This window comes from Sabethes cyaneus, chromosome 1, assembly GCF_943734655.1.
Source record: "Sabethes cyaneus chromosome 1, idSabCyanKW18_F2, whole genome shotgun sequence".
Lineage (NCBI taxonomy): Eukaryota > Metazoa > Arthropoda > Insecta > Diptera > Culicidae > Sabethes > Sabethes cyaneus.
Window position 1 is genome coordinate 114,834,970 of NC_071353.1, and position 21,101 is coordinate 114,856,070.

The 21,101-nt window shown below is 43.9% G+C and overlaps 1 protein-coding gene across 1 annotated transcript in view; it reads right to left on the reverse strand.

Annotated features, from left to right (window-relative positions):
• Positions 1-21,101, reverse strand: part of LOC128746134 (hemicentin-2) — a 145,191-nt gene that overhangs the window by 11,666 nt on the left and 112,424 nt on the right. Inside the window, exons 7-8 of the mRNA XM_053843183.1 lie at positions 19,608-19,699; positions 657-785 (exon numbers count right to left, since the gene is read on the reverse strand). Of these exons, the coding sequence (XP_053699158.1) occupies positions 657-785; positions 19,608-19,699 (221 nt within the window). The remainder of the gene's footprint in view (positions 1-656; positions 786-19,607; positions 19,700-21,101) is intronic.

The following is a 21,101-nucleotide window of genomic DNA, read 5'->3' on the forward strand; positions in this document are numbered from 1 at the left end:
GTGCACCAGCAGCGAGGGAAACCCCCGTTTGAGTTCGTGATTAGTAACATTCCAAAATGTCATCAACTTAACCATGGTTCGGTGGCGAATTAGTATCCACTTACGATCAGCTTCACCTGCGATATTAAAAGGAACTATTTCTGGTGTAACAGGCTAGTTGAATTTTTTGCGCTACAGACAACCAACCACTCGTCGTATGTGGGGAAAATTGTGGAGAATGTAATTGACACTTCGGCCTACGTTGGTTTCCATGTTCCGCTTGAAATGGAAAACTTTTCCCTGGAAATGGATACAGTTTCAGTTTCCAAATTGTTCGCATGCCTGAATGGACAAGTGAGATTCATACGAAGCAGATAGGTACCATGGATGCAGAGCTAGCAAATTTCATCGGTAGAACTAGTTTTAATTACACGTTTTGAAAGCTTGTATAATTATTGCTCATGAATCACGAGTTTACTTCAATTTTGGGGGAGTTTTGTTTTCTGCATTTGTTTGACAGCTGACGAAGTGTTGCCAATTAGTCGGCTGCGTGCTTGTGTAGATAGTTTATAGATTTTATAATGAATGTGCTTTGAGGTTTAATTGGTGCAGTGAATGCAGGGTTAGTGTCTGAAACAATGTGCATTTGTATCGTGAAAAGCTTCATTTATACTTACAATGAATACTGAGAGATATCCGCTTGGATACCGACGGTGGCACTCCGTTGGATGCGATGCACAGATAGGAGCCCATTTCGCTGCGTGAGATTTTTGTCAGCTTCAGCACCTCGCCCCGGTAGGAGTTCACTGCACAAAGAAGATAGAACAACGGAAAAACGGTGAAGACAAATTGCTTCCTGATTCTGGTGTGTTGCTGCTAGTATAGATAAATCGATGTGTGAGAATAGCAACGGTGAAGGGGGAAGGTGTAGAGGTTAGTGTTCGTGTATGTCTCGAAATCACGTATGAAATGTGAACGATTCACCCACTCTTAGTTGAAGGCTTTGTGAGAAAATTGCTCTATATATAGGATGAAACATGCTTCAGCTGTCAGTGGAAGTGCTATAAATCAAAAAAATCATCCACTTGTATCATTCGGCGAAATGGTTTCTATCGGCGTATTGAAAGAGTCAGACACGTAAGTGTCGAAGTTGGCATTGTTGCCCCAAATCGTTATGGCCACCGCCGTGAGGTAATAAATTATCGGAACCACCGAGGGACTGGACGATGGGCACTTAGCGAAGGGGTCTTAATCAAAGTTTTCCTCCTTATTGCGATGATTTGCGCTATTTGGGAAAAATATGGCACTGCAATAGATGTGATAAATTGGATCACATCTGTTTAAAGCTAACTATCATTAGCAGTGAATTAACATGGCAAGTTTTCTGGATATTTCTTATAGTTATCAATAGGTGATTCTGGTTGCTGAGCAACACGAATCAAGACGATAATTGCAAGCTTATAAACAGTGATAATTTCTGCTATCTGAAAGTTTTTTTTAACCCAGCATTTTTCCGTGAATAAGTAGTTACAAGAAAAGAGTTCTAGAGATTAAAGACTACAGGCAGAGGTGTCAAGTCACATTAAAAATGCGTTAAATTTTGAATCGAAGCGAAGAGTTACCTATATTTATAATGGGACTCACCACCACCACCGACTCAAAATTTAGCGCTTTTATTGTGTCTTGACGCCACTCTAATCTGGAGTACATGTTGTTAAAAAAAACTAACCTACTGTGTTACCTAACTCATAAAGCACCCCTATTTCCGAAATTCAAACATTTCTCATGCTTTTATTTTTGGAGTAAACATGTAATTTCTTATGTTATATAGTTAATATTTGTATGCTCTATTCGAATTTATGATCAATTAAACGAAAAACCACAAAGTTAGTGAGTTACGAGACCCTTCCCCGTATATAACGTATATTCGTTATGAGTCAGGTAACACAGTAGTAAATGTTTATTTTCTTATGCTAGCCCAGCAAAGAAGATCCTTCACTCAGTAGGCCCTCTTCAATTGTTGGTGTTGATTTAAATCAAACTAGTTGGTTTCAAAATTCCGCGGATTGAATCGGGTACTGAAAAGAAAATTATACATATTTAATGCACCGGAAAGAGAGTAACACACCATCAAACTACGAAAAGGACTAAAATATATCCGAAAAGTGTGAAACGTACCATTAAAAAAAAGTTCGGTAATGAGTGCTCCATGAAGGATTTACCACAAAGCGGAAGAATCCTGGTCCTAGTAAACTCGATAGAATAGAATAGAAAGTGGTGAACTATATCCATAAGAACAGATCTGCTAGAATGGCGAATAAAGATTTGGCCAAGAAGTTTCAAACGCGCATCGAAATCATCCAGATCCAGAGGCAGATAACAAGCAGAAAACGCCAGAGCTAACTTCAGAACAACAACATCGCGCTAAATCTTGAGGACTCTAAAGCTACATCAACAGGGCCGGCGCTAGCCCATTTGTCGCTCCACGCAAACCCTTAAAATAGCGCCCTCTTCTTGATACGGCACGAGTGACCTCCTCCACGTCCTCCAGGGCCGCAAATACAGAGTTCCCACGCATCATTGGTTGGTTAAATTCAAAGCCGCATATGATACCATCGATCGAAAAGAACTATGAAAAGCTCATCCACGAGTGTAGCTTGCGCAGAAAGCTCATCAAACTGAATCAATCTATGATGGACGGTACACAGTGCAGTGTTCGGATTTCGGGTAGATTGTCGAGTGCATTCGAATCACACAGAGAGCTTTCAGGTATCAGGTATCAGCATCTTTGGCTCGAGCAGCACGTTCCTCACAATCATGTGGAAGATTTGTGCCTTGCCCATCTTGCCTGTGTCATCATTTACCTGATGAGGACGGGAAGGAAAACAGAAGGAATAGGAAGGGGTGGATGAGGAATTTGGACAAACACAAACATATATATACCGAGAGATTTTTGTACCCCCGAAGGGATACTGCAATCCTTGGTAGTTAACTTATCAATAGTACACCCCCTGGGGGGTATACTCATGATAAATAAGAGCTTATAGCTCAATACCGCTTTCGGTAAGGAACATCAAAATGTCTCGTAATTTTAGTTTCCTAAAATCCGATTCATTTAAGACGTAGGATCCAAAGATCCTATGACGCAATTGTGCTACTGCAGGACAGTTGCAAATTACGTGATATGGTGTACCGTAGTCGGATTCACATAAATTACAATGAAACGATTCAGCTCGCTGAATCGTAGCCATATGATAATTTAGCCTGCAGTGACCAGTCAGTGATCTGACAAGAATACTGCAATTTACCTTTGAGTGTTGCAAAAGAAATTTCGCAACCTTCTCACAAGGCTTAACAATGAAACTTTTCGTTTGACGACAAGTTTCAAGATTTTCCCAATAACGTACATGTTCAGATGAAAACCAAGATCGAATCTTTTGTTTTATCCAACATGCCGCAATTGGTAAAGCAGGTTCCGGTCCGAAAACCGACTTTTCTGCTCCAGATCTTGCTAGTTCATCAGCCCATTCATTTCCGGTTATACCAGAATGGCCAGGAACCCAAACCAGATGAACGGCATTTAGAATGCTTAGTTCTTCTAATTGGGTGTGGCAGGCGATGACTGTTTTAGATTTAGAATTAGCCGCACAAAGGGCTTTTATAGCGGCTTGACTGTCAGAACAGAAGTAGATAATCTTGCCTATCAGTTCTTTCTGAAGTGCAAACTGAGCTCCGCACATAATTGCAAAGATTTCAGCTTGAAAAACGGTGCAGTAACTACCGAACGAATAGGATTCCTCCAATTCTAGCTCACGGCAGTAAACACCAGCACCCGCGCGACCTTCGTACAAGGAACCATCGGTGTAACAGACCACATAGTCGGAAATTTTCCTTTCCATGTAGCCTGACATCCAATCCTCTCTAGGAGGGAAGTCACTTGAGAAAGTCCTATACGGGAAAGTACGCATGAGCGTTACATCGCTAGGAGCAAGGGCAAATTTGTCCTCAGCAACAATTTGCGACCACAATCGAGTATGACCAGTGGAACCGTCCACAGACTGCCAAAGGCCAATCGCGTGTAGTCGATAAGCACATATTAGTGCCTCTTGCTTCAGGTGGAAGTGTAGAGGTTTAATATTGAAAATAGCTTCTAGGGCGGCAGTAGGAGTTGTAGTAAATGCACCAGACATTGCCATTAAACACATCCTTTGAAGATGGTTTAGCTTTGTCTGGACAGTCACAACTTCCCCTCTCTGCCACCATACAAGACAACCATACGCCAGTATTGGTCTGACAACGACCGTGTATAACCAGTGTATGTATTTGGGTTTAAGCCCCCAAGAGTTGCCAATTGCTCGTCTACATTGCCCAAAGGCCATGCACGCTTTTTTAATTCGGAAGTCAATATTTGTGGACCAGTCAAGCTTGGAGTTGAGAATCAACCCCACGTACTTCACTTCGTTCACAACATCAACATCCGAATCGTAAAAGCGCAGAGCGCGAGCTCCATTGGTATTTCTACGTCTTGAAAATAAGACGATAGATGTTTTGCTCGGATTTACCGAAAGTGCAGTTTCTCGGCACCACGTTTCCACGACGCGTAGTGCCTGCTGCATTAAGTCAAATAATGTGCTTATGCACTTTCCAACTACTAGGATGAGATAGTCATCCGCAAAACCATATGACGGATAGCCTAGACCATTGAGTTTCCTCAATAGGCCGTCCGCCACAAGGTTCCATAAAAGAGGCGAGAGAACGCCACCTTGTGGACATCCACAAACACTTTGCTTCCAAATGCTTGCTTGCCGTAAGGACGAAAAAAGCAATCGGTTACTAAGCATTTGTTCTATCCACTTTATGATTATTGAAGGCACATTATGATAACGAGCAGCCTCCAAAATGGAAGCGAAAGATACGTTATCAAACGCGCCTTCAATATCCAAAAAAGTTCCTAAGCAAGATTCCTTTTGTGAAAAAGCAACCTCAATTTTATCCACCACATCATGTAATAAAGTGGTTGTAGATTTGCCACTTTGATAAGCATGTTGTGCTGAATGAAGAGGAACTTCTACTAAGCTTGTTTCGCGGATGTGGTGATCAACAATCCGCTCAAGTGATTTAAGCAAGAATGACGTTAGACTGATTGGTCTAAAACTTTTTGCTTGCTCGTAAACGATTTCTGGATCGTTTCGAACTTCAGGTTCCACACAGCCCGGAAAGTGACTATAAAAGAGACATTCCAGGATTTCATTGTCATTCGAACAGTATTCACCGTTCGAACTTCGAATGTTATTAACCTGATAATCTTTCGATTTTGACAGTATTTTATTAAGTCGACTTGCCTCGCCGAAACTGGAAACGTTGCTACAGAACCTGTGCCAGCTCGTGCGTGCTGAAGACCGTAGAGCCTTTGCATAGGCTTTCCGGGCCTGCTTGAAAGGCTCCACGCCATCCCTCCGACGTCTATTCCAGGCTCTCCTGCATCGTTTCTTTAGTTCCGCGAGGTAAGAGTTCCACCACGGTGTTCCTCTAGTCGTTTTAATAGTTTTTAGCGGGCAAGCTACTTCAAAAGATTCCGCAATAAAAGATGTTGTGACATCTACTGCCACATCCAAGTCGATCGATGACTCAATCGTCGGTTCGAATCCTTGAAATTTCGTCGCCAGTTCCTCCTCAAAGAGTTCCCAGTCAGAAAATCTCGGATTGCGAAAGGTTGCAGCGTTCAAGGAGACACCCAAATGATCAAAATATATAAAGCAATGATCAGATATTGGTGTCTCATTTGAAACATGCCATTGTGCCAACTCATGACTGATCCTGTTAGAGCAGAGTGTTATATCTAACACTTCCTCTCTACCAGCTCGTATGAAAGTTGGACAATTGCCAATGTTGAGTATTCCAAGGTTGGTACTACTCAAATATTCCATCAAATCAGAGCCTCTCAGATTGATATCCGAGCTGCCCCAAATGATGTGATGGGCATTGGCATCACTGCCTACAATGAGCGGAAGCCCATTAGATTGGCAGTATCTCACCACATTTCTGAAATCGTCGCTGGGAGACGGTTCATCGTGTGGTAAGTATGCAGAACAGTAGACATAGCGCCTATGGACATCATCCACGACGAGTTCTACTGTGACTGCACAAATATCTCGAGTAGTCAACTCAGAGATAAGGCATGCACTTATTGACCTATGCAACAATATGCATGCCCTGGGCATCAAACGAGGATTTGTCATACCAGTTTTGCTGAAAGCAGCAAAGTTCTGGTTTCCAATATCCGTCGAATGAAAGTACCCCTTGCGAAAATATGGCTCCTGAACCAATGCGATGGTGACAGAGCCATTAAAAAGTTTTTCGCATAAATACAAATTTGCTGCCCGTTTGTGTTGAAGATTTATTTGTGCGACCCTAACTATTTGACTAGCGGAGTATATACACAAACAATCTCCAACACAGATCAGACAGCAAATTGTAAGCGAAGCCAATTATATTGGCCAGAACGCACTTGGCGTAAAACCCATAAGGGAAATTGGGCAGGACTACTATGCTGTTCCCACGAAACGCAAGGGACAACAAAGATCGACCGTACCAGAGCCCCGCATGGCACAGTAGGGGCAAGATGCCCAAAGCACTCCGTTCGCGACTGGCATGTTTTCACCCCTCCAGCCATTCAGTCATCGGCACGGAGGTAGACCTTGACTTAGGGGCACCTAATTTGCCGACTCCCGGCAGGATCAGGTCCCGTGGCTCAATCTTTGCCCAAACGTACAATTCGGCACCAACCGCCAAAGGGCCTAACTGCAGATTGTGTAAAACAGACCGATTTAGAGTCTCTCTCTCTCTCTGTGCTAAGCCAGCTGAGAAAATAACTCTCTCCCGGTGTGCCCACACCCCGCAGCCGCGCCCTCCGAAAAACCTGCGCCGAACTGCATGATTAGGTAGCCGGAAACCACACGGCGAGTGTTCCACCTTCTCTGTCTGCATACGACAACCAAGGTTGCGTACCACCAGGTGCGCAACTTTGGCTACCGTACCCCAGCCGGCACCTCGTGGAGGTAGAGATAGGAGTTAGAAAACAGAGGTGATATATTTGCACATGTTCACTCATTTGCCAGCCCCAACAACATCGCGCTAAATCTTGAGGACTCTAAAGCTACATCAACAGGGCCGGCGCTAGCCCATTTGTCGCTCCACGCAAACCCTTAAAATAGCGCCCCCTTCTTGATACGGCACGAGTGACCTCCTCCAAGTCCTCCAGGGCCGCAAATACAGAGTTCCCACGCATCATTGGTTGGTTAAATTCAAAGCCGCATATGATACCATCGATCGAAAAGAACTATGAAAAGCTCATCCACGAGTGTAGCTTCCGCAGAAAGCTCATCAAACTGAATCAATCTACGATGGACGGTACACAGTGCAGTGTTCGGATTTCGGGTAGATTGTCGAGTGCATTCGAATCACACAGAGAGCTTTACCAAGGAGATGTTCTCTTATGGCTGCTGTTCAACATAGCACTACAAGGTATTATAAAACAAGCGGATATCAACACGTGGCACACAATCTTCAACAAATGCAGTCAATTCATCAGAAGACATAGATATGATCGGCAGAACACTTGTGGCGGTGGCTGAACAGTAAACCAGACTAAAGCACGAAGCAGAAAAGATTGGGTTAAAAGCAAATACGTTTAAACCAAAGTAAATGCTGGCCGGCAGAATCGAGGCCGATCGACGCCGCTTGGGCAGTAATATAACGATCAACGACGATGAGTTAGAGGTAGTCGATGAATTTGTCTACCTCGGCTTACTGGTAACGGCAGACAATGACACCAGCCGTTAGATTCGACGGCGTATTATTAGCGGAAGTCGTGCTTACTATGGGCTTCACAATCAATTGCGGACGAACAGGCTAAACCCCCGTACAAAGTGCATCCTGATACAAGACGCTTATTAGACCGGTTGTTCTCTACGGGCGTGAAACGTGACTAATGCTTCAGGAGGACCTGCGAGTGCTAGGAGTTTTCGAGAAACGAGTGCTAAGAACGATCTTCGGCCGCGTATTCAGGAGAACGAAGTATGGAGGTGAAGGATGAACTATGAACTATGGTGAACCCAGCATTCAAAAGGTGACTAAAGCTGGATTGATACGATGGGCAGGGCATGTTGCAAGAATGCCGGACAAATACCCTGCAAAGATGGTGTTCGCTTCTTATCCTGTAGGAACAAGACGACTAGGAGCGCAGCGAGTAAGATGGTTAGATCAGGTGAAGCGTGATTTTGCGGAAAGTACGTGGTGCCCAAAGAATTGGAGAGTAGTAACCCACAACCGAGTAAATTGGAGAAATTTTGTTTATCAGGCATTATCTTAGGACGACAGGCCAACTTAGTAAGTAAGTAAGCGAGCCCCAGCTAGCACCAACTCGTATATCAATGTACGAAAACTATCGTAAATATCTTCTAACAAACTCGAAATCGTAACTAAAGCTGGATAAAGTGGGATCAAGTTGATTTTCTGTCGTATATAATGATAATGACTGATATACATACGATTTTCAGCACAAAATCGTAGAGTAGTACGGAACGACTCGCACTTAATCGGATATTATCGTATATAAATACTTATGTAGTCGTAACGCTCAAAATTATTCGTAATCACGCATGTTACCTCCAAAATAGTACGGATATGCCAATTTTGCGCATGAAATACGATTTATTTAGCATGTATATCTGTACGTAATGCTGATTTTTACCTTTATTATACATATGAAAATGCTAGCTGTGGCCCGACTTTGCTAGAGGAGGAGAAGGAGCACGAGCATGAAGAGTTAAGGCTTAAGGGATTCGTTTTCGTGGATTGCGCACAGTTCATGATCGTTATGAATGAGCAAATCGAAACCCAAAAAGAGAAAATTTATGAGGGGGTAATATGAGAATATATAAGTTTTTAATCGACTGTAAACCTAACTGATATCAAATCCTTAGGTTGTGCGAAGTCCGTTGGTCGAATACTGGCAAATACACGCCATCATCCGGACAAGTCTTGCTCTAGTCTGGAATACGAGGTGAAAATGCTGTTCGTGAAAGAGTATTTGGAGTCTTACTGAGCCCAGCGACATGCGGCTCTGATAAAATGAGAACCGATTTAGAACACTGGTCAGAAACCTGCAATCTGCAATCCAGTGCTATGCGCGAAAAGATGCTCCAGACCTGCAGGAGGAAGAGAGTTTTTAGAACCAGCTAAACAACGTACTTGAGGAAATCCCGAAAGGGGACATTCAAATCCACTTGGGGGACCGCAACACGAAGATTGGCTTAAACAACGCGGATCTTGAACGCGACACGGGAAGCCATAGCCTAGGAGGAGCGAAAACGGTAAGTTGTTTACAGAGTTTTGTATTAATAACAAAATGATCATTGGTGGATCGTTGTTTTCTCAGACCGGCACTTTAAGTCACGTGGGTTTTCCGCGACGGCTGAACAGAAAACCAAATCGACCCCATCTGCATCAGCCAAAAATGGCGAAGAAGCCTTCTTGATGTACGCAACAAATGCAACGCTGATGCTGATGCGCTGATGCAATATCCGACCATTATCTTGTTATCGCTACGAAACGTTTGCGCGTCGCACGTGTCCAACGACGGGAGGAGAAAGTTGAGTCTAGTTACGACGTCCGACGATTGAAGAATCCTGAGATGTAAAGGGCCTTCGTAGAACAACATGAATCCCGAGCGTCGGAGTTGCCACCTGGTGGAATCGTCAAAGAGTAATGGACCGGCATCAAGAATGTCTTTATCACGACCAGATGGAGAGAGGCGAAATCCGGCATTGAATGAGTACGAACAGCGGCAGCTACCCGTCAACTATACACCGAACCCGAGATGACTGTTAAACAAGCTTGTAGGTGTGACAAGAGAGTCTGGACTAACTCCCTACCCGCAGAAGAAGAAATCGCCGCCCCCAATAGTGATACCCGTTTGTTGTACGATATTTTTGTCGACGCCCCTACTGGTGTCAGCATAAATGCTAAGATACCGTTAAAGGACAGAGCTGGTAAGTTACTGACTGACCGTACAGAGCAGCTTAAGCGATAGACTTAATATTATGAACAACTCTTTTGAGTTTCCAATGTCAGAGACTATCAAACCAGAAGCATATGATGCCAATAGTTCGTCGCATTAATCGTGTTGGCTCTGGGACGCCATCACTGGATGAAATTCAGATAGCAATCAAAAGAATGAAACTCAACAGAACGCCAGGAATAGATTGTACTTCAGCAGTGATGCTCAAAGCTAATTCAAAAGTTTCTTTGGGAAACCGCAGCTTTTCCGGACTCCGTCGGATTGCATGCAGGGCATATTTGTCAATATCTCTAAAACAGGAGACCTAACTAAATGCGGTAATTTGCGTGGTATCACGTTACTCTGTATTACTCTTAAAGTACTCTGTAAGGTAATGCTCAATCAGATCCAGGAGAACCTCGATGCTACTCTCCAGCTGCAGGCAGCTGGATTCCGTGCTGGTCGATCATGTGTAGACTATATCACCACGTTCCGCATTATATTGGAGCAGATACGCGAATTTCAGGACTCTCCTCTGTTGGTGTTCGTTGACTTCGAATAAGCATTCAACCACGAAAACTTGTCGACCTTAGGTTTAGAGGTGTTTTAGATAAGATAGCTCATCACACCGAGGGTCATTACGAGACGTTCTCGAGCAAGATGTTACACAATGGCTTCTTGTCCGACCCTATAAAGGTTACTGCTGGCGTGAGACAGAGCTGATATCACTGCTCCTGTTTCTTAATGTTATGGATGAGATATTAGTTAAAGCGATTGACAGTAGACCAAATCGAGGATTGCGTCAGAATCGTTCAACGATGGACCTCGACCTAGCGATCGCTATGCAGTACAAGTTAGATGACCTCTCCGAAAGCTCCCAGGCAGCATGTTTCACAGTCAATGTAGCAAAAACTAAGTTTATGGTAATAAACAGACGATCTCACCAACTTCACAGCAGCGGGCAACAACTTGAGTAGGAGGAAGCCTTTCAGTAGCTTGGTAGTCAATCTACACTTTATGGTGTTACCAAGACTGATATAACCACACAAAGGGATGAAACAAAGATCTGCGAAACATTTGGTGTTCAAATCAGATCACTCTACTTACCAAAACCCGAATTTTCAACTCAAACTTGAAATTCATATTGCTGTACGCCTGCGAAACATGGTGCGTCTCAGCGGAGACAACGCCAAATCTGCAAGAACTTATTAGTTGCTGCCAGGGATGGTAAATGGTTGAATAATGCGCTCCAGAACCACCATGAAGTTCCACCGCCTTTTATTCAACAACTTCTACCTCTACCTCCTCGTGGTACCATCCGGGATACGTTCCTTAGTGGAAATCGGACAACCGATGGAAACTAGGGTCGTATGCGGACAGAGAAGGAGGCACTCATGCGAAGGCTGAGTGTAAACTCTCCGCCTGCAGGACGGTTCTTGTAGAAGCTATAACTACTAGGAACCATAGCAGAGGGTTCAAAGCCCCTAAAGGAGATGGTTTTAATAGCAGTTATCCATGGCTATTATGTAAAAACTTGAATGGATAAACCCCTAATCCAAGGTGTGACGCGACCCGTGCCGAGGGATCAAGGTTGGAGGGGGTTCTATAAATTCTCTCGCCGCAATGGAGCCTGTGGAGTACCAGGGCGCCCTCCACAGTAATCTGCCCTTGCTGCATCAAGCCGGTCACTGATGCAGTGGACGATTTCTTACCCTGCATGCTCCCTCTGCCGAAAAAACACGAAGACACGATAGAGATAGAGGGGAGAATAAGAGCATAGAGGAGGAACATCTAGCCCTGTTCTTCGTCTATCCTCAACACGCCGACTCGTAGAGAGTCGAAAGACGAGATAGCTTCAACTCTGAAGGGTGAGCTGAAACTATGGGAGAGCCGGACAGTCATGGCCAATTGGTTGGCCTTATAATCGCTCAAACAATCTAACCAGTATTAAGGAACTCAAAAGTTGCAGAGTCTCAATAAGAGAGATAATCAGCACTCTTACAGGTCTTGTGACACGACATTGTCCGAGTAAATATCATATTCGGAATCATAGTTTCGTACAAGAATATTTAACCACGGAACACTTACTCTGCAATGGCAGAGCACAAATAGCACGCAGACTGCAATATCTCAAAAAGGTGAGATACGGTGGACCCCCGTTCGTTTGAACGATTCCTCATGCAAACTAACGGGCTTAGTTTTTAACTTGAACAATTGGCAACTCTATATTTGCTGGAACTTGTGTGATCTGGTCTTTGTTATTGTTTTGGTGGTTTGATTCAGTTGGAAGTTGGAAGCAGCGAATATTTCATTCTCCGATCGGATTTCTATCATAATCGTTGGGAAAACGCAATGTGAAACAGATTAAACACGCTAGATCAGGACAAACAAATCGCGTTTATGCGCATTGTCTGCATAAGCAAATGATGTCATGTTGAGAATGACATTTGAACCATTTTTAATTTGCACGTTGTGCAAACCAACGGGGTGCAAATTGAAAAGTGTTCAGATTAAAAGCGGTCAAACGAACGGGGGTCCACGGTATGGTTGCCGATCAGGGTAACAAGGTTCAAACCAAGTCACCTTTGATTGGCACCTGCCTCGCTTCAGCTACCAGCCTATCACTTCCTTGATAAGTAATAGGTCAGCTTGAAGCGTACAGAAAAAGTAATAAACGGGGCATATCACAATAGTTCAAAATAATGGACGCAGTGGTAAAGGTACCCAACAGAGGAAATCATTCTTGTCTAATATCCTGACAACTGGATATCCATCGAGGAACTCCAGTCTCGAGGTCATCAATGGCCGATGGCAACAGAAATTCAACAACGTAATGGAAAAGAGCGAACGAGATCTGTAGAGAAGCATTCGATTGAAATCCGCAAGGACAATGTAGAAGAAGAAGTCCCAGAGGCTCGTTACTATATAGAAGAAGCAGTCCCAGAGGTCGCTTACCCAACGACATCCAGGCTGCTGACGTAGGCGGGTTGCCCCAGTGTCAGTTAAATGCCGTGGCGGGTAACCATCGGCAGTGGAGATTTCTGATTTCATCCCTTTGTTCTGTCGGTCCGGCGGATATGTACCAGTTATTAAGTAAGTAATCCTGCAGTTCTGGTTAGTTAGAAGTTAGGCAGGGCTTCGGCATTGGAACTCGTGAAAATAAGCTGCACATTTCCTTGAATACCGCATTAGCACGCATCGCAGAGTATGAAATTCCTTTTTGTTGATCCGATAATACGCACAGTTCAAGGTCGTCATGAATGAATTAATTGAAGAAAATTAGAGAAGATATAAATATGAATAACGTGCCCATGCATCACATATTTATTGATTTCAAAGCAGTATACGATACAGTCAATCGAGACTAGCTATGACATGTACGAATACGGTTTTCGGGATAACGCGACTTGACGCGATTGATCAGAGCTGCAATGCTTCGAGTGATGTGTTTCGTGCCCATCTCGGGGACACAATAGAGTCCCTTCGAGATTCGACGAGGCTTGAGACAAGGTGACGTGCATGAGGTGACAAGGTTGCATGGTGTTCAACATCGCTCTTGACGGGGTGCTCCGACGAGCGTATCGAGATGACAGGCACGATTTTCTTCAAGGGTAACCAACTCCTAGTTTCCTAGGTAGACGAGCTAGAAGTTCGTGTATTTGGGATTACTTGTGACCACGGACAAAAACACTAGTAAGATTTAGCTAGATCTAGCGGCGCATTCAAGCGGGAAATAGGGCCTACTCTCCCCGTCGCAAAACGCTACGATCAAGAAGCATACGCCGCTGTACGAAGCCAACAATGTACAAATGTGACGCTGCTGACGGAAGACATATGTGTCCTTGTCGTGTTCGATAGGAAGAAATTGCAGAGTACAAATTGACAGCGAAGAGTTGCGGAGGCTTATGACTCACGAGTAACGGGCACTAGGTTGCGGTGGGCCGGACATGTCCTGTGGATGGAAGAACAATGGTACAAAAACAGTTCTTTTCAAGAACTCCACCAGCAATAGGGGGGGTTGAACGTGCAAGATGGCTAAACTAGGTCGAAAGGGATTTGCGACTTCCGAGACGACTGGGAAATTGGCAACGAGTAGCCCAAGATCAAGTTGAATGGAGACGAAACAGCATGAGCCAGCTCGGCTTCGGGCTGCCGACGATGGTGAGCGCTCACCGGAGCAATGCCATGGAAGGGATCGTGTGTTCAATCTACAAAAAGGATGGGAAACTGGATTGCAGTCAACAACGCGCGATCACATTGTTGAGCACTGGCTACAAGGCGTATTCCCAAATGTATTTCTGCTGTCTATCATCAAAGGAACAAAATTCGTGGAATATGAATTTTAATGGTTGCGTAAATACTACAGATGTATATGTAAGGATGTAGGTAAGGTGATGGGCTTTCGAGTCTGTTCCTGAATATCGTGTTAGATAATGTGATCACAACAGCGGCGATAGACTAGAGTGGTTTTATTTTTTTGGAAAGTCAGTCCAGTTTTACGAGTTCGCCCAAGACAATCACATTGTGGTTCATATAGCTTTGAAACGATGACGAGAACTTATATTAGATCAAAGACTCTATTGATGGTCTCTGCCAGGTGGACTATCGACAATACGTCGAAGACAGAATACATACGAGGTAGAAGCTCCAAGACAAATATCAGCTTCCCGCCAAAGATTCGGAATGACGGTGATATGATTGAAGTGTTAAAAATATTAAACAACGGATTGCGCATCATTCCATTTTCATACGCAAGTGCTTTCTGTTGACTATTTTGTGTGTAAAGTAGGGTACGAACCCTGGACTCGATTCTATAAAGAAAAAGGAAAGTCGAGCTACAACAATCGCCGCCAAGCTTAAGTGTTGATGGTCTAACAAGCTCTCGATTATTCTACAGTATGACAATCGTTTCTAGCCCGATATGAAAGGGCCAATTTCCACTCCTACTCTGTTCCTTGGCCGATTTTCTGATTTCCTCTTCCAGCCACCGCCAAGTTCTGTACCGTGCCTGAGTTCCTCCGTGTCTACCCCGTGTCCAGAAGTCATTCAATGAGCTGCTGAAGGTCAAAGATGTCTGTCAACAAAGGTCGGTTAGGTGGAGAGCGACTTTGTGTTTTCTCCTCTTAGCCCGTGTGCGCTCTGAGACGTTAGCAACGCAATCGGTCACGTTGCACGAGCCGTGCGGAAACGTGCATTTGCACGGTGTTCAAAATACCGTTATTAAAAAATAAAATAGGCCATTTAAACGGAAAATGCCAGTTGATTTGTATTGCCATCCTACACCTCTGAGCCAATTTTTAAAAAAATCGATCGACGAATTTTTGAGTTACACCCTTTTGAAGTTTTAAAGGGCAGATTGCTCATCGTTTTCGTTTATTCAGCCGAGAGCCGGGGTGGCTCTTGCCGTATCAAGAATTCCTCTCCATTGTACTCGGTCCTGGGCTACTCGTCGCCAATTCGTTGCGCGTCTCGACACACGCAAGTCGGCTTCAACCTGGTCGAGCCATCTAGCACGTTCAGCCCCTCTATTCCTGGTGTCGGTGAGAGAGAACGGATTCTTGAAGAGAACGGATTTCACTACACAGTCGTCCGGCATTCTTGCGACGTGGCCGGCCCACCGTAGTCTCCCAACTTTCGCCAGGTGTACGATGGGAATCTCTCCAAGCAGTGCCTGTAACTCGTGATTCATACGTCTCTGCCACTCTCCGCTTTCCGTCTGTACTCCTCCAAAAATAGTCCGCAACACCTTTCGTTCAAAAACGGCAAGTGCACGTATGTCTTCCGTAAGCAAAGTTACTGTCTCAAGTCCGTAAAGGACTACCGGTCTGATTAGCGTTTTGTACATCGTCAGCTTTGTGCGGCGGCGTATGCTCCTTGATCGAAACGTCTTGCGAAAGGAAAAGTAGGCTCGATTTACAGCTTGAATGCGTCGTTGGATCTCCTTAGTCGTATTATTGTCGGTGGTGACCAGAGATCCCAAATATACGAACTCATCAACCACTTCCAGTTCATCACCGTAAATAGTCACTGTCCGTGGGAGGCAAACGTTACTTTCTAAGGGAGCCCATACCATATATTTGGTTTTCAACGCATTAATTTGTAACCCTATCCTCCTAGCCTCCGTTTTTAGTCTGGCGTAGATTACCTCCGCCGTCCCACGGTTTCTAGTAATGATGTCGAGGTCGTCTGCAAAGGCTAGGAGTTGGCTACTCTTACTGAAGATCATTCCTCTCGTTTCGATGCCCGCTGGCCGGATCACACCTTCAATAGCGATATTGAATAACATACAGGACAGTCCATCCCCTTGCCGTAACCCTCTGCGCGATTTGAAAGGACTTGAGAGTGTCCCCGATACGCGCACGTAGCACATCACTCGCTGCAGAGTAGCTTTGATCAGCCGCGTCAGTTTGTAGGGAAAACCGTACTCGTGCATTATCTGCCATAGCTGTTCGCGTTCAACGGTATCGTATGCTGCTCTGAAATCCACGAAAATATGATGCGTGGGCACGTTGTTCTCTCGACATTTCTGAAGGATTTGTCGGAGAGTAAAAATTTGATCCGTAGTAGCACGGGCCCCCATAAAGCCCACCTGATACTGCCCTACGAATTCTCTTGCTATTGGGGATAGACGACGCAATAAAATCTGGGAGAGCACCTTGTAGGCGGCGTTGACCAGCGTAATGCCGCGGTAGTTACAGCAGTCTAGCCGGTCGCCCTTTTTGTAGATGGGACAGACTACGCCTTCCATCCACTCCTCCGGTAGTTTCTCTTCTTCCCAATCCTTGAAATCAGCCAGTGAAGTGTCGTTACTAGCGGTACTTGGTCATTTTTGAAGAGTTCTGCCGGGAGTCGGTCCTTCCCGGCGGCTCTATTATTCTTCAGCAGACCGATTTCTCGTCGGATCTCTTCGAGATCGGGAGCCGGTACGCTGTTGTCGTTTGTAGGTACTCCGAGGTTAACTTCCATTGCGTCTCCTGCTGTTATATCGCCGCTGAGGTGTTCATCGAAGAACTGCTTCCACCTGTCGACCACCTCGCGCTCGTTTGTGATTAGATCCCCTCCCTCGTCCCTACACATGTTATCGCTGTGGCAAATAACCAGTATCGAACATGAACAAATACTTATCATGCGACACCTCAAATTACGCCAGAATTTAAAAACTAGATCACTGACAGTCAAATCAACTACCTAGCACCACGTTGGTTATATTTGGACAAGTTCCGGGGACTTCCGGGAACACCCAGACAAGTGGCCAATTACGTCCATGAACAAAAACCTATCGTGCGATACCTTAAATGATACTTGTATTGAATAACTATATCAATGGAGGCCAAATCTGCTATCTTGGGGTAGATTTGGTATGTCTGGACATATTTGGGGGACCCCGGGAACCCCTGGGAAGTCAATAACACAATGTGGTACATTTTTGATAATAAAGACTTGTTCGGAATTGGTCATTGTGGTTCTTGATACTCAATTTGGCTTACTTGGATCTATTTTAAAAGTTTAAGTGTGATTTAAGGTGTCGTATGATGAGTTTATGTTCATGTTTGAAATTGGTCATTTCCTAGGGTTTTCCGGAGTACCCCAAACATGTCCAGATATGATCAAAGCTGAGCCTAGATAGCAATTTTGGCTTCCATTGATATAGTTATTGAATTCTAGTGTCATTTAAGGTATCGCACGATAGGTTTTTGTTCATGGACGTAATTGTCCACTGGTCTGGATGTACCCGGAAGTCTCCGGAACTTGTCCATATATAACCAACGTGGCGCTGGGTAGTTGATCTGACTGTTAGTGATCTAGTTTTTGAGTTCTGGCGTAATTAGAGGTGTCGCATGATAAGTATTTGTTCATGTTCGATACTGGTTATTTCCCACAGCGATAACTTAATCCGGAACATTTCCGGTTAGTCCCAATACATCGTAAAACTCCTAAAATGGTCGGCAATGGGCATATGATGCATAAAAATCAATACCGGCTGTGATTTACGTTCATTTTGGAAGTGTCATTGTAGATTTTTATTTACTTTATATGAGCAATCTGCCCTTTAAAACTTCAAAAGGGCGTAACTCAAAAATTCGTCGATCGATTTTTTAAAAAAATTTTTCAGAGGTGTAGGATGGCAATACAAACCAACTGGCATTTTCCGTTTAAATGGCCTATTTTATTTTTTAATAACGGTATTTTGAACACCGTGTTTGTTTACTGTGTTCTTCGAGCCACATAGCACACGGAAGAAGCAGTTTATTTAAGCTTTTGTTTTGGTTGCAAACTATTTGCGCGCACCCTAGCAGAAACTGGGCCGCGCATTCGTAAGGGGTTTCTACATTTTATTTTATACCACCGTTAGTCATTCTACTTTCTGACGATCGTGGCTGGTTTAAATTGCCATGACTTGACCGGGATTTGATACTCGGGTCCAGGCCTGCTTCAAAGATTTGTGCAGGATAAGCTAGGGTCGTTTCAGTGAAACCTGCTGCTTTACTGATAGAAATTGCTGTTTTGTGGTTGGTTTTTCCCCAGTTTGTAAAACTCTACATCGACATCAAACAACAAATCGCGAGTGCGCAAGGATTTTACAGTAAGGCGTCTAAGTGCATAGTAATGAGAGCTTACTTTTGTAATCATGTACGTCTTAAATACTTAAACAACGGCAATCAATCCAAAAATCAATGATAATCTTAAGTAATGAATGATGATAAATAATTTTCAGTAATCACAAGAATATATTTACCATAAATTAATTGAAATCAGGGCAATCAGAAAAGTAACCAATGCTAACTTTTTTGAGAGGTACGTTGTAATTATAACATAACTTTGCGTGTACGTATACGCGGCAAAGTATGCGTACGGTAACTGTTTATACAAACTTCATATTGCTGTTATAGAGCGTTGCACGGATGAAGCTAATCTCCCTGCTTTGACGTTTATTGGGGGCTTGTTTATCTGAACTTAGAACGTAGTTTATTTGTTTTTAAAAAGTTGTGTTTTGCAATACAGCCACATCGGGGAACTTGAGTGTTGCTTCGTGTTGAGTATAAAACCGTGCAAATGTGAAAACTTCATGTTACAAAACCCTGCAAATGTAAGTTTCTCCGCAACATCATAACAGAGGGTGTAAGTGTTCAAAAGGAATCTGTAAAACAGTGGCAAATGGAATGTATTAGAAGTTTTTTTGACAAACTTTTGTATTTTCCGGATCGTAAGATTCGGGCCCGACTAGTATTCAATAACCGCCCAGTTTGCTTCGAGATACGATGCTGGTCTAACAAGCCAGTCATCGCATGTTCGAATCTCGGCTAGGCGGTGCTTGCTAGATAAGAGAGAGTCAGTAGGATCGTTATACTGGCCCCGTAATTTTCCTGTACCGGCCGGCTGCGAAGTCTGCCGATAAAGAAGGATAATACCTAATGATGGTTTAAGCCCACGGCTTTTTAGTATTGAATAATCTACTAAAAATTATCAAGCTCTGCAGAAAAATGATAATATCCCATTTGTTTCACGAAATTCACTATCTCATCACGGCCATGACAGATGCAACATAGTAAACTAGGTTTGTACTTACCACCCTGTTTGGTGCCAGCTGCATCTTTGAGAATAATTTCCGAACTGTCCTCCCGGCGCCACGTTACAACTGGTTCAGGGTAGCCTTTCGCTCTGAAAGAGGGAAAAAAATCAATTAGGTAGAAAAAAAAGTCCATACCGAAGGTAAATTATTCATTTATACGAGAAAATGCAACTCAGCAAAATACAGCAACAAGCGTGCCAGCCTCCTGTTCTGTCCCCTGCGGCTTTTTGAAATATGATTATTGGACGGAAAAGCGGCCAGTCGTGTCACGGCAATCACGTTTCAATCAATATATGTTTCCTCACCAGCAAAAAGAGCAAAATAAAAAAAAGATGACGAATCAGCGGATCAGATAGTTTTCCCCTAACGAACTGGATGCATATAGCTAGTGGAAATTCTGCATTTTTTCCTAGTTCCGGTGCGTATTCATAACCGTCGTCGTTCTGTTTATTGATTCAGTAGCAGCAGCACAGATATGTGACCTTTGGTTTGGGGACACAGGCTGAGGACGTATGATAGAGGATGTCAATTTTGAAGAAACTTCTCTTTGGCCTTTCAAGATATGACATTCGAACCATTTTTGCTCCAATTAGAAATCAATTTGAAGCGAAAGGAACGATCAATACGCATAACCTTACAGCTACGCACTCTATTATGGTCGATTGACCAACAACGGTATCATGGTTTCAATGGTGCGAACAGTACTGCGTAATTTATCAAGAGAAGATCCGTACTTCTACTAATGGCACGTATGCACCGTTGCCGACTTTTCCACTTTTCTGGAAAAAATTCATGAGATCCCCAATAAAAAGCACAACCAATCTCAAAGAGAACTCGGCACACGTTCACTCATCAGCGAAATTATTGGCTGCAAACACACAAAAAAAACCGTCCGTTCACAACTGCCAAAAAAGGTGCCTACCATGCTTGTGTCCTCCTTGTTTTTAGTCCTTCTAACAACGGTTGCTTGCCTAGCCATTATGGCTCCCGGCAGGCCAGCAACGAACGGTTGAGCAGACCAGACCAGACAGACGGTCCCATTCGAATCCATATGGCCAGACAGTCGACGGGAACTATTGGACTTGAATCACTTCGGATTCCGATCCGATCCCAGACTCGACGATAGTGTGATGGATAGTGACCGGCACGGCAAGCAGACCGGAGGAAAAAGTGCAAAATGAAAAATGATAAATCGTAGACCGGCCGACCGACCGACCGACCGGTGCGGTGCAGAATGTGCAGTGAACTCACTTTCCACTTGGCACTTGGTTTTCATCAACGTGAAAACGCGGATTGGAAATGGAAAGTGAGATAATGGAACAATTGTACATCTTTAATTTCTTGGCTGCCTCGTTCGGACGTATCGGTCCGAGAAGATAACGTTTTTACAGGATTTCCGGCATGGTATTGGTTACTTTAGTTGGCGCAGTCATTTCCGGGTTTTCAGCATTTTTTTTACTTTTCATTCTGAGTTAATAATTGATAACAATA